Source organism: Melanotaenia boesemani, chromosome 22, assembly GCF_017639745.1.
Source record: "Melanotaenia boesemani isolate fMelBoe1 chromosome 22, fMelBoe1.pri, whole genome shotgun sequence".
Classification (NCBI taxonomy): Eukaryota; Metazoa; Chordata; class Actinopteri; order Atheriniformes; family Melanotaeniidae; genus Melanotaenia; species Melanotaenia boesemani.
The window spans coordinates 24,446,586-24,459,481 of record NC_055703.1 but is presented as its reverse complement, the minus strand read 5'-3'; the positions used below and the strand labels follow the sequence as shown (position 1 = coordinate 24,459,481).

Genomic DNA, 12,896 nt, shown 5'->3' with positions numbered 1-12,896 from the left:
TTTAATTTACAAAGTTTAATGTTTAAATGTCAAAATGCAACATTTTGATTAACAGAGAACATTTGAATGCATCATCTTTTCAGTCATCCCTTTAAATCAGTGCTTATGCTACTTTAGTTTCTGATAATGACGCAGCTGCTTCAAAACCAAACAAGTAGAACAAACATATTAAACATTTTTAAACAGCTTAAAATCATCCTCACTAGCGAGTAAATCATGAGCAGATGATTTCAAATATCTCCAATCTATTGTGTGATGAAGTCTTTGAGTAAACAGGGTCACATGTGCACAAATCTGTACATCTGATTGGACTACACAGAAGCTTGACATCTGTAAGCTGTAAGCAAACATCTTACATAAATATGAAGAACGGAGCACTTTTCATCTCTACATCAGACAAAGAGAAGATGTCAACAGCTGAGGGAAATTTGATGCACCAGGATGGACCTTTGAAACAAAGTGTTTTTTTACCGTGAAAGTGGTACAAATTAATATCTAAAGTCCCTTTTTCAACATGCCTTTCTTAAGGTATCTTTCTCTGCTGCGTTTCTCCAAAACAACCCAAAGGTAGCGTTGTGGTTAGTTGTAAAAGAAAAAAAAATGTTGAAATTGCAGGGTGTAGAGGGACACATGGGTGTATAATCACATGAGCCACAGAAGCTCCTTTCAGTCTCAAACCAAGGATGTGGTGCTTTCGGGGTTGATCCGCACTGGCCTCGTGCTCTTCCTCAGATCCTGCAGCTGTTTGGCCGGCTTGCCCACGGCCTCCTCAAACCTCCGCTCAACCACCGGCAGCACGGTGTCGTGGAGGAAGGTGGCGTTCTGCAGGATGAAAGCCTTCTTCTCCGGGTCCTGCTCGCAGCGGAGGCTGTAGTCCACATGTTGCACGGCCACCAGTATTATCTCTCTCAGGCTCTCCAGCAGAACCATGTGCAGCTCGGGGAAGTAGAGCTTCAGGCCTTCCTCCAAGAAGTTCATCATCTGCTTGGTGAAGGCCACGATGGTGTAGCTGAGGTTCACCCAGCAGTCATCACCTGTGTACTGCTGGAAGCTGACGCCACAGCTACGCATCTCGTCCTGCAGGAAGACAGATCAGCAGGTTGATGTGTTTAATAAAGCACTGCTCTGTGATAACTTATATAATACTCTGCTCATCCAGAAAAAGAAAAGAAAAAATCACCACACATGTACTTGAACATAGCAATAGGTGAGCGCCTCCGTTGGATAATTTCATGGATGATGTTTCAGCTAAAACACGTTATTTAACTCTAACGGATGCAGTGAGCTGCCTCTTATTTTTTAAACAAACGTGGGAAGAAACATCCTGTGGTCGCCCAAGTCCAGTCCTTGAAAGCCTGAATCAAACGGCTGAATTCCCTCATCCGCCTGTCATTCAGCTCTGCAGAGGCCTGGTAACCAGACACTTGATTCAGGTGTGTTGGAGAAGGGATGCATATAAAAGTTGCAGGATAGTAGCTCTTGAGGCCGGACTTGGGCAACCCTGATCTAAATCTGTAGCTCAGGAGGAGAAGCATAAAGACAGTGGATTGATTCCTGCATGAAGCAAACATCCTTTTCAAAGATTTTTTTCACTTAAGTGAGTTGTGATGGTTAAAATTCAAACTAAAAAAAGCCAAAACGTCCCCTAGAACAAAGTTAAGTCTTGTTCTAGAGACGCTAGCTGAGAACAAAGAAGCAAAATAAAACACAAAAAGATGAAAAGAAAATATCAAATCTCCACCTTGAGTTTCGTCAAAGCCTCGGGGGTCATTAGGTTCATCCTCCTCCACATCTCCTCCGAGTTCCGGTGTTTGGTGGCCTCAATAATGATGTCCTTGTAGCTTAGTAAGGCTGCCTTGATGTCTTTAACCAGCAGCGACTGCAGGGTAAAGGTCAGGTCCAGGCCGATCTCAGTCAGCTGCTGACAGTGTTCTTTAGCCACCTTAACGCACTCAGCTGCCGTGGACAGGCTCTCCTTACTGTCAAACACCTTGTAGAGAGAAAAACATTATTGGAGCATTTTCTTATATCAGTTAGGTAAAAAAACTTGCCTGACAGCAAACTAAACAGATTAAACAGGGTGCTTCTTGTCTGAGTCTGCTTACCTGCTTGCTGAAGGCATCCACAAACATGCTAATGGCCGATTTAGACCAGACCACGAAGGCGGAGTAACAACCTGTGTTTCCTGCAAAGTCCATCTCAAATTCCTTGGCTGTCTCGAGCAAGCTTGTGAAGAAGATGTTGCAGAGTTTGTGTATGTAGAGCAGCGTGGCCCCTTCGATGCGAAGCTGCCGTATGGCCGTCTGGACGGCTGCAGCGCGGTTCTTCAGAAACAGCTCGCAGGCTTTTGTGGACTGACCTGAAACAAACACCATTCAGAAACAACATGTTACTCTGTGTAACTATAACTTAACATCTATTTCTATGTCTTTAGGTAGCTTTAAGTACAATAGTATGAATGACAAGTGGTATTTTGCATCGCTGGTGACGCAGTAGGACTTAAAAGAATAAATATAAAGCACTTATAAGACAGTTATCTTTTATCCATCATTTTATCCATCATTCTATCTTTTATGCCGTTCTTCTTTAATGCATGTGAATTCACTTTGTTTTATAAGGGGATTAAGTTCAGCTGGTCAGGATTACTACACAGATGTGGAAATGTACACATATGTACTTTAAATAACTTCAAATGTTTTGTGATTTTGTAGATCCATTGTGATTTTTAAATTGTACTGTAAATGATAAACTCAAGCACTTCTTTCTAAAGATATTTCAGGTTGTTCATAATGTTTTCCAAAATGATAGTTCATTAAATGTAAATATTTTTAACATTACCTGTAATTCTTTGCACTAAAACAAAGAGAAAACTAGACGTTTTTGTCATTTATAGGTTATTATGGGGTTATTTTACTGGTCCGGCTTACTTGAGATCAAATTGTGGTGAATGTGACCCCAGAAATAAAATGAGTTTGACACCTGTTATATGGATTTAACCATGAAAGAAAGGATATCACTGATCTAAAGACAACAACGTTATTTAACCGACTATTACAACTTAAAAAACATATACATACGTAACATGAATATGCAGAGTAAACTAATCAAAAATAAGCTTAATAGTGGTGTGTTGTGTGTTATTGATTAGAAAGAAAAGAAACAAAGAAGGACCTAGTCTGATGAGCTGGGACACGGCCCGGCGGGTTGCTTTAGGTCCACCTCGAAGTGAGCGATCTGGAGACAACTCAAACACCAGGACCTCGGTCAGCTGCCGGACACGCTCATCCACCTTTGCCCTGAGCTCTTTCACCTTCTGGGTGACTGGCTGGTCTTTGAGATACTCATTGAGCTTGTCCAATAGGTCAACGGCACCCTCGAAATCTCTCTGGGCAATGCACACATCCAGATCCTCCGGCAGCTCCTGGATCCACTCAAGGCTGAGGTCCACACTTTCTTCGGCATCTGCAGGCTCATCTTCATCCACATCAAAAGGGTTGGTGGACACCTCAGCTCGAACAGGTGAGGTCGGGGGCTCTTCTTCCTTCTTGTGCCTGTCTTTGGAAACTTTGTTTTTCTTGGTTTCGTCCAGGATTTCCAGCCACTCCTTCTTGATTTTGCTGTTCTCAGCCTGGAAAATGCGGCTGTCTGGGAACATGAGGATCTTGAACATGTCCTTCATGGGAGGGTTGTCCTTTACGTTGACCACAGCAAAGCTCTCCAGGTCATACAGGGCGTTGTATTTATACTTTACTGTGCCTCTTCGATTGGGCAGCCAAGTGGAAATTAACAGACAGTCATTCATCAGGAAAGCGTGCACCTTCTGGATGGGGGACATGTTATCTACATCAAATTCCACAAGGTCTCCATTGTAGACTAGGTGCCTCCCTGGTGTGTCCATGATGTTTTTAGCTCCTTCAACTTTCTCTAACAGGGAGGTGAGCGTCCTCTGCTTTATCTCCTCTGTCTCTTTCGGGAACGCAGCCTGCATCTCTTTGGAGGTCTCATCTTTGTCTGTGGACAGCAAGGACTGGGTGATGCTGTCCATGATACTTTTCTGCTCTGTCAGGATGTGGCTCAGCTGGTACATCTCACTCTCCAGGTAGGAAATCTCTTTAGCAGTTTCTATGAACTGTCTGTAGTTTTTATACACATTCTTCTTGAGGTTTTGTGCCGTTTCATCGGCCAGACTTTGGATTTTTTGACGATGCTCCTGCAAATCTCGGTCGCCATCAGACTGCTGTGACAGCTGCTTGACGTAATTCTGCGGGTCAAAATTGGGCAATTCGAGAAGTTTCCGTAGTTTATTCCCGGTTTCCGACATCTTTTGGTGAGTGTGTATAGTTATTTAGATAAAACCTTGACAAAATGGGGGGGGATTTAGATACAGGAATGGTTCATCGAAGCTTCTTCATATCCGCTTCAACACAAACAGGAAGCTGTAACCTGGTTGACACCCGGGGAACGTCAAGAAAGGAGATGGCCAACAACTAGTAGTAACATACGGTATTTTATTTAGTCTGTTCGTTGATGTGCATAACAAAATTATAAAGGGGAAATCTTTAGATAAATACTTCATACTATCTAATTCTGCTGGTCAATAGATTTAACCGCGTATTTGTACAAAAAAAACCCATAGTTAGGCTTTAGTTGGCCAAACAACTGAAATTAAAAGGCCTACATATCCCAGATACCCCTGTGTTTTAAGCATACAAGAATTTGTACCGGAAAGCCAAACAACAAAAGCAAATATATTACAGTTAAAAATAACATTTTTAAAAATACATTAATAATTGTTACAAAAAATGAATATATTAATAAAGAATAACATTTAAAAACGGAAAAACATAGATATAAGCTGGAAAAATACTTATTAAACAAGTGAAGATATTTGTTTTGAAAGTATATACCGGAAAGAACTTGTATTGTAACTATCTTTATTAATAAACTGTTGGCACTAGTTTTGTTGTCAGTTACTAGCTGCGTACGGCTAATAATAAGATGCGACTGGTCTTGCTTAAATCATGACACAAATCCAAGTATTTGTGCACAACATTAGTGTTATTTGCTGTTTTATTATCTATCCTTAGCTTTTATTTGTTTGAGAATGCTAAATTAGCTAGTTTGCTTTTACGTAAATGTTTTCGCAAGCCACGTAGCCAGTTAGCTAGCTGACTTGTCTCAGCTGGTTTCTACTGTTGTTATGGATGAGGATTTTCTGCTTGCCATTCAACTGCAGGAGCAGTTCAACAGTGAGTACGAGACCTCATTGTTTTCATCAAACGGCTTCGAGGATAATGACTTCGGACACAGCAGTAAGAAACGTAGAGTGGAGGAAACTGGAGGTGGTAGCGATGTTGTTCCCAAACGGAAGCCGGCTCCACAGTCTGAGCGACCGCTAAGCATCGTGGACGAATCCTGGGAGATGCTGGACCCCAGCCCAGATGTCAGGGCTATGTTTTTGGAGTTCAACGACATGTTCTTCTGGGGGAAGCTCAGTGGAGTGGAGGTGAAGTGGAGCCCCAGAATGACATTGTAAGTCACTTATTATTTTGAATAGTTTTTGGGTTGCCTATAAATATAATCTATCACTAATTTGTAGATGCAGTAATGATCCTGCTGAAAATAAAACGATTAATTATTGTTTGAGGTTTGCTGTGACTTCACATATCAATATTTCAGTGAACACAAAACCAACACAGTTATTTAGAAAACACAATATAAGCCAGATCAGTTTATAAAAGGACAACTTGATAGTAAGTACAACTTACCTACTGTTACCTATTATTTAATTTACACAATATGTCAGAAAACAATGTGCACCTGTTGTTGCATTGTTCCAGAACAGAGAATAGACATCAATGCACATTTCAGAAAGCACAAACATGAAACACAAAAATTCAAACCCAAAACTCTATTATCGCAGCGACTGTGATTAAACAGTTTGTTCAATAAATAAAGTAGCAGTATTGTGAATAACGTTTCCTGCTCTTCTTGCTTTTTGTCGTAGATGTGCTGGTGTGTGCTCTTATGAAGGCCGAGGCGGGCTGTGCTCCATCCGACTCAGTGAGCCGCTACTAAAGCTTCGACCCAGAAAAGACCTGGTGGAGGTGAGAATGATCATCTTACGCCAGTTTTAATATTTCAGAAGCAACTACTATTTTTTTCCAAAATAATTCAGAACATGCAGTTAAAAGCCAACTGATTTTTTATTTGTTTGCCTTTGCAGACCCTTCTCCACGAAATGATCCACGCTCTCCTGTTTGTGACTCAGAACAACCGAGACAGGGACGGCCATGGACCCGAGTTCTGCAAACACATGAACAGGATCAACAAGGCCAGTGGGACGAATATTACTGTACGAGTATTTTCTTCACACCTCTGCTAAGTAGAAATTTACCGGTGAGCTGAAGGTTCTGAAACTTCTCTTTTCTCTTCCTCCTCTGCTCAGATCTACCACACCTTCCACGATGAGGTTGACGTGTACCGGCAGCACTGGTGGCGATGCAGCGGGCCCTGCCAGAGTCGTAAGCCTTACTTTGGTTTTGTGAAGAGAGCCATGAACCGGGCTCCGTCCTCTCTGGACCCTTGGTGGGAGGATCATCAGAGAACGTGTGGTGGGACTTATACCAAGGTCAAGGAGCCTGAAGGATATGGCAAAAAAGGCAAAAAGGAAGGGAAGAAGGCTTTAGGAAATGGCAAGCCTTCAAGTACAACTACAGGTACCATGTCTGTGCTTTCTCAGAACACTTTTTTTTGGATATTTAAGATAAATCACATTTACTCCCAAACATAGAGATTGAGCTCTTTATTGAATAACTGAATATGAATATATGGTAGCCTTTAATTTCTGCTATCTTCCCTCTTAGGTTCTGGGTCACAGGATATAAGGAACATCATCCCATTTAGTGGGAAAGGTTTCCTTCTGGGTGGGAAGTCCCAGAATTCTGTGTCTTCCTCAACATCTCACACAGTCTCAGTTCCTGTTGTGAAAACACCTTTACCGTCCTCCATCTCCTCTCCGAAGAAATTCCTCACCCCCACGTCTCCAGCCAAAAGTGTCACCTCTCCAGCTTCCTCTGGTCTGTTTGATCAAACTAAAGGAATCTCTAGTGGTCTAACCTCCATCAGACCAGCTACCTCCACAGCAGGAAAGCCACCTGTAAAGAGGTCTGTCGGCAACACAAGGGCTTTTGTCAACATCAATGGCTCGCCTGTAAAAATGCCAAAATCCCAGTGCAGCGGTGGGGGCCAGGGAGCAGATCAGACCAAACAGAAGTCCATTCAGGATCTTTTTAATAAGACAAGCCTCAGGAAGCCAGGGAGTCAGGCCTCTATCGCAAACACAGAGACTAAAACGGATGCAGTGCTGTCACCAAAGATTCTCTCGACCTCATCTTCCTCCATATCTACTAAACAAAATAACCACTTGACTTCCTCTCCCTCTGCCTCTGATCCCAGCTCTAAGTATTCACCTCTGCTTTCTACAGCTTCCCACGGCAACACCACAAAACCAACTCAGTCCAAGTATTTCAGTGATGGAAGTGGCACCACATCAGGGGCTACAGGTGGAGGTCAGACCTCGAGGAAGAGGTCGTGGGATGATTACAGCAGCTCAGCCAGCATCTTTGATTTCTTCCAGAGGACAGTAGGCAGCGAATCGGCAGCGTCAAGGGAATCAATAAAAACAAAATCACCTGCAATGCAGCAAAATGCCATAACCAACACCACTTCATCCTCCACCTCTACTTCTGTTCAGTCCTCTGCAGGACTGCACAGTGGTGCCTCCTCTTCCTCATCTTCCTCCTTTGCACTGATGGTCAGTTGTCCTGTGTGTCAGACAAAGGTGCAGGAGTCAAAGATCAACGAGCATCTGGATTCCTGTCTCTCCTGAAGGAGTTTTTAAAACAACCGACTTTTAAAAAAGGCATGAATGCCTGGCAGCATCTGTGCCTTAACTGCACCAACAGAACTAATTTATAGTTAATGTGAGGTTCATGGTCTCCTGTTGCCTTTTATCATACAGGGTTTTCCAGATTTGGGTCTCCATAAACACTGAACTGTGTTAAAAATCCGTGACGAAAGCTTTGCAGTAAAGAGATTTGAAGTTTTCTCTTTTTTGTAAATATACAAATTCTGATTTAAATTCAGAAGCTGCTGTTTTGTGTGTTCAGCTTATTTCAGCCCCTGAAGGTGGCTTGGTTGAGTTGTGGCTGCTGTAATTTGATGAATCTTCCCCTCAGGATCTGCATCGCCTGCCCTTCAGTCAGCAGGAGACACCGACTGATCTCTGCTGATCTGTGGGAATCAGATTTCACACTCGTTAGCTTTTTATTTCTGCTCGTCTTCATGTTTACTCTGCACCAAGCTGCAGGTCGCGCTCTGCAAGGGCATCTGATTGTACACTGATTTAAATCATGTTTGTTAACCAGAGACATCTGCAGCTGAGAGAATGAGGATGGGAATTTTATTACGTCTTAGAAAATGTTTGGATTTAAAATGCTTTATGTTTGTTCTTTTATATGTTTTCTAAAGGAAATTTTAGGATTGTTATTGCCAAATAAACCTGTTTTTCTTGCTCTGGTTGCTTGAATATTCTGCCTGAAGAGGACTTAAATCATACCTAAAGGATTTCAAAGTTAAAAATTGCAAATCACTGAAGTTTTGTGGTAGATTTTGTGTATTTTCACATGATTTTTTTTTATTTAGTATCTTCGAAGCATCAGAAATGTCTAGTGATATGATTTAAGAGACTTTTGAGTCTCAGAGTGGATTTAAGGAAAAGAAAGGTACTCCACTCAGAGAGGAAAGGCAGACGTTGTGGTAGTGACTGTGCTGGTGGGTGGGCAGGATGAGGTCAGAGGTCAGACAGCATGAGGCCAGCTGCTGATCAGGACTACGCCCTCCAGACCCTCCCTCTAAAAAAACAGACCAGAGCAGGGCCGGGTGCAGTTCAAAGCATGCCGCTGTCACCCGTTGCATTTTAATTACCACGGTCTGCCATGGCAGCTTTGACAGCCATCTGGCTGCACCTAAAATGTAGGTTCAGCCTACAAATGTTCCTTATTTAAAGATAATCTGCTAAATTAGTCCTACAATCCATCTGATATTGATTTTTATTAATAGACTGCATATAAAAGATGAATGTAGTAGAACAAGCTGCTGAGTCTCCACGTTACTGCTTGTAATTTACTTCCATTAAAAAAGGATCAGATTGCACAGAGCTGAACAAATCGCGTGGAATCGACAGGATGAAGCTAAAGGGAGTCAACATATAAAGATGAGCTTCGGACAGTCCTTCAAGAAGCCTGGAGAACTATTCCTGGAAGAAATGACAAAGTTTGTCCGAGAAGGTTCAGGCTCTTGGAAGGTGAAGCTGCTCAGACCAAATATTCACTTTCAAGCTCCTTAGAGTTGAACAAACTCTTCAAAAATACACATTTTCTTTATGTTTGCACGTTTCAATAAACTTTTCAATATATTTCCAAGTTTTCAGTCCATGTTAAAATGATGAGTTCTGGTTTAGCACCTTCACTGTATGTTATTAGGATTTTGTCTCAAGCTTTTGTCTTCTCATGACGAGACCAATCCTAATCAGGGTTATTTTGAGAATAATTCTATGTTTAAGGAGATATTATGCCTTCACGTTTTACTCCAGAGAAGTTTCAGGTATCGCCACCTCTATTCTTCTGGTCAGTTCTGTTTCTAAAATATTTGGGAACAAATGGCGAATTCAAAGCTTCTAAACTTCATCCACTCCTATGATTTCAGTTGGACTGTTATAGCAATACATTATTGTGACTTTGCAAAAACAACCGTATCGTAGTGTGATTAGTTTCCCATTTGACTCCAGCAGGAAGCTGCTATCCTCATCCTTGAGGAAAACGTCCCTGACACCAGCTGTTTGACCCGACCACGCCTCCTTCCTGACCTGCTGAGTGTTGACTCCCAATAGGAAGCCGACTTCCTCCAAACACTCGGCCTCCCTCCTTCCTTTCAGACTTATTGTTGCCCCCTGGCAGTGATGAATCCCAGACTCGCTCCAAGTTCAATGCAGCATCACTCAGTCAGCTGTTGCAGGAGCTAAATAGGACTGAAGGAAACCCGGTGTTGTTGTCTGGTAGAGGTGGTTTTATACATAAATATATATATGTTACTCATAGACACTTCATTTCAGTCTAGTTCTTTGGTCATGTAACATACCTCAGCCTTTTCTCCTGTTTCCCTTCCTTAAGAATAGCTTCTTGACAGCCATGTTTCCATGGAAACCATTTCTGATGTGGCTTCAGCCAACAGTGGATGAACTAACTGAAGGTCCAGATGCATCTCTCAGGTCCAATAAGATTCCATCATGATTCAATATGATGGTAGAATTTGCTTTTACTTATTATGAAAAATGAATGATATGTATGCTGATATAAGCTCCACTAAGCAATACAAAAATCTACTACATGGACAATGACCTCTTTCTGCTGATTTTGTTTATATCTTGTGACATCTAAAATAATTTCAATAGATATTTAAATCACTGGCAGAGAAAATAAATGTGAAAATAAATCACTGCAAATTTCTGTTGCAGTTTCTGACAACCGTTTTTTCTCAGCCTGCACAAATCAAGCCGAAATTGAGGAATTTACTCTTTAAATGACTAAAACAACTGACTTGTTCTCTACAACTATAAATTCTCAATAACTTGTTTCAGTCTCTACTTTTCTTTTACTCTATATCTTAATCATCTTACATAAAAACAAACTGATAAACTTTATAGGAATTAAATAAGAAGATTAGGTAATAATGAAATAAGACCACACAAAAGTCCAATAATCAGTTTGTCCCTGGTGGTGTTTTGACTTTGAACACAGACCCTTTGAGAAGCTGCCGCTTTCCAGCAAAACTGAAGTGGATATGCTGAGATCATTATTATTAGCTGGACTTTAAAAATGACACAAAGGTGTTGTACTCTGAGTGAGGCAGATTAACACCACCCTGCTTCAGTTACGTGTATCTCCAGGGGGTGCCATCACATGTCTAATCCTTTGATCTGAATGGGCAGCGATGGTGAGGATGGCAAGGATGAAGGTTTATGAGAAGCTCCTTGTGCTTGATCGGTCTCTTTAAACTGCAGCTGTGAACAGGCAGCTGGTGGTTAACAGTTTTAAGAGCAGGATTAGGAGGGTGGGATGTTTCTTTCTCAGGGGCAAATATGCTGCTTGGAAATAGCTTCGTATACAAACAATAAATAGCGTTGTAAGTCCATATTTATGTTTAGTTGGTTAATTTATTTAATCCATGGTGGATTCAAACTAAAATCTGGGCCTACAACTGTGGAGCCTTGTCACAGAATGAAGTTTCAGCTCAGAAACAAGATGATGGTGTAGATTCTCAGTCATCCATGTCATGGTAATCCTATTTTAAGGGAAATAAATGCCTTAAGAAACAAGAAATGATCCTGATGCCTTTATTCAAGCATGTAGGAAAAGTTGAGAAACAAGCAAAAATTGGCCGTTTGCCTGACTGAGTCCCAGCTTGGTGCTAAACTGAGCACCAGCCTTTTGAAATAGCAGAAGTGAACTTCCTTTATGACCCTACATGAGTTAGTACGCCAGTGTAATGTCATCCACATGCTTTATTTGACACTGCTGTGAAGCTAAAGCACCACTGACAAGCAGGTCAACTTTAACAAAGCTTGAAAATGTGATAATTGGGTCAGGATCTGCTCTGTAGTTGCTTTTCACATACACACTTCACACTGAGATTTGTGCTCTGAATGTCTCGAAAGCTAAACATGAACCCAAATTAAGGGACAGGTCAGGAGCAAATGCTGCAAACATCTGCATATTCAGGTGGAGCACCTCCATAACATGTCTTGGAACTTCATTTTCTGCATGCATGAAAACAGCTTTAGAGTTTATAGCTAACAGGATGTCCAGTCAGTGCAGACAGTGTGAAGCCTGAAGCATATCTCCATGCGAATCTTTACATTCAACCCTACAAAATACCCCCCCCCCCCCCCCCCCAAAAAAAAAACTGGACTGGTAAAGTTTTTTAACATTTTCAAATGTGTCCATTTTGCATCACATATTCTGGCCATGAGGATGGTGAAAGATGAAGAGTTTCTTGGTGTAATTTTGAACCATTCTCGGGTCATTCAGTCTGCACACATTGATCTTAGACCATTATAGTCTGCATGGTCCTTTTTAGGGAAGCACAGATACGCGATACCAGTATTGGGTCTGATGCCATGTGCATGTACTTGTACTCGGTATTCATAAAAGTATTCCTATTCTAAAAGAACTTGATGCCAATGTGAAAAACTTGCGTTATAAACAATGAATACATTGATGCAAAGAGATTAATCTGTGGAATTAACGTGTTATTTCTTTTAGCACAATAATGCATAAACAACTAAGTTATTACGAGTTCTATTTTAAAAATCTGAATTTGGCATTATTTAGACGAGAGAAGCTGATTTGGGGGCATTTAGGTGCTTTGTCACAGCGGTGAACTGAATCTACCAAAAAATAAATAAATAAACACTTTATTCTACTTAGTTATGAAGATTCTAACAGTTTTACATGCAGTTAAATCCAGAGTCCAACCTCACAACCAGCTTCTTTTCACGTTTTATAGTGATTATAAAGACATGACTAGATAAAGAAAATAAGTCAAATTCAATTAATTCAGGACAGCGATTAGGAATTACAGCCTTCATCCCTCTGCCTTAATTTGTGTGCGTGTGTGTGTTGGTGTGTGTGTGTGTGTATGTGTGGTATAGCATGCTTTGCTCTTTCTGAAACATGTGTGATGCTTTTGTGTTGTTTCGAGGTTCTTGTGTCATTGTTGTAACGGTGCTGCATGCTTGGGGGTGGAATATGGCCCACCATCTGTCCTTTGTAGTC

At 41.3% G+C, this 12,896-nt stretch overlaps 2 protein-coding genes across 3 annotated transcripts; one reads left to right on the top strand and one right to left on the bottom strand.

Moving 5' to 3' along the window:
- exoc8 (exocyst complex component 8) lies at positions 1–4,449 on the bottom strand. Its single transcript, XM_041975492.1, has 4 exons — positions 3,172–4,449; positions 2,106–2,359; positions 1,742–1,990; positions 1–1,077 (listed from the first exon to the last, which is right to left on the bottom strand). Exons 1-4 carry the CDS (start codon positions 4,319–4,321, stop codon positions 673–675), a joined length of 2,058 nt encoding a protein of 685 aa, XP_041831426.1. The 5' UTR covers positions 4,322–4,449; the 3' UTR covers positions 1–672.
- Positions 4,450–4,934: 485 nt separating this feature from the next.
- sprtn (SprT-like N-terminal domain) lies at positions 4,935–8,576 on the top strand. 2 transcript variants are annotated; one of them, XM_041975500.1, is made up of 6 exons: positions 4,935–5,249; positions 5,369–5,532; positions 6,008–6,107; positions 6,227–6,355; positions 6,449–6,719; positions 6,867–8,576. In XM_041975500.1, the coding sequence occupies exons 1-6, from the start codon at positions 5,205–5,207 to the stop codon at positions 7,889–7,891; spliced, it is 1,734 nt and encodes a 577-aa protein (XP_041831434.1). In that variant the 5' UTR covers positions 4,935–5,204; the 3' UTR covers positions 7,892–8,576. The 2 variants fall into 2 exon arrangements, with proteins under 2 accessions (XP_041831434.1, XP_041831433.1); XM_041975499.1 differs by having other exon boundaries at positions 4,935–5,532.
- The last annotated feature ends 4,320 nt before the right edge of the window (positions 8,577–12,896 follow it).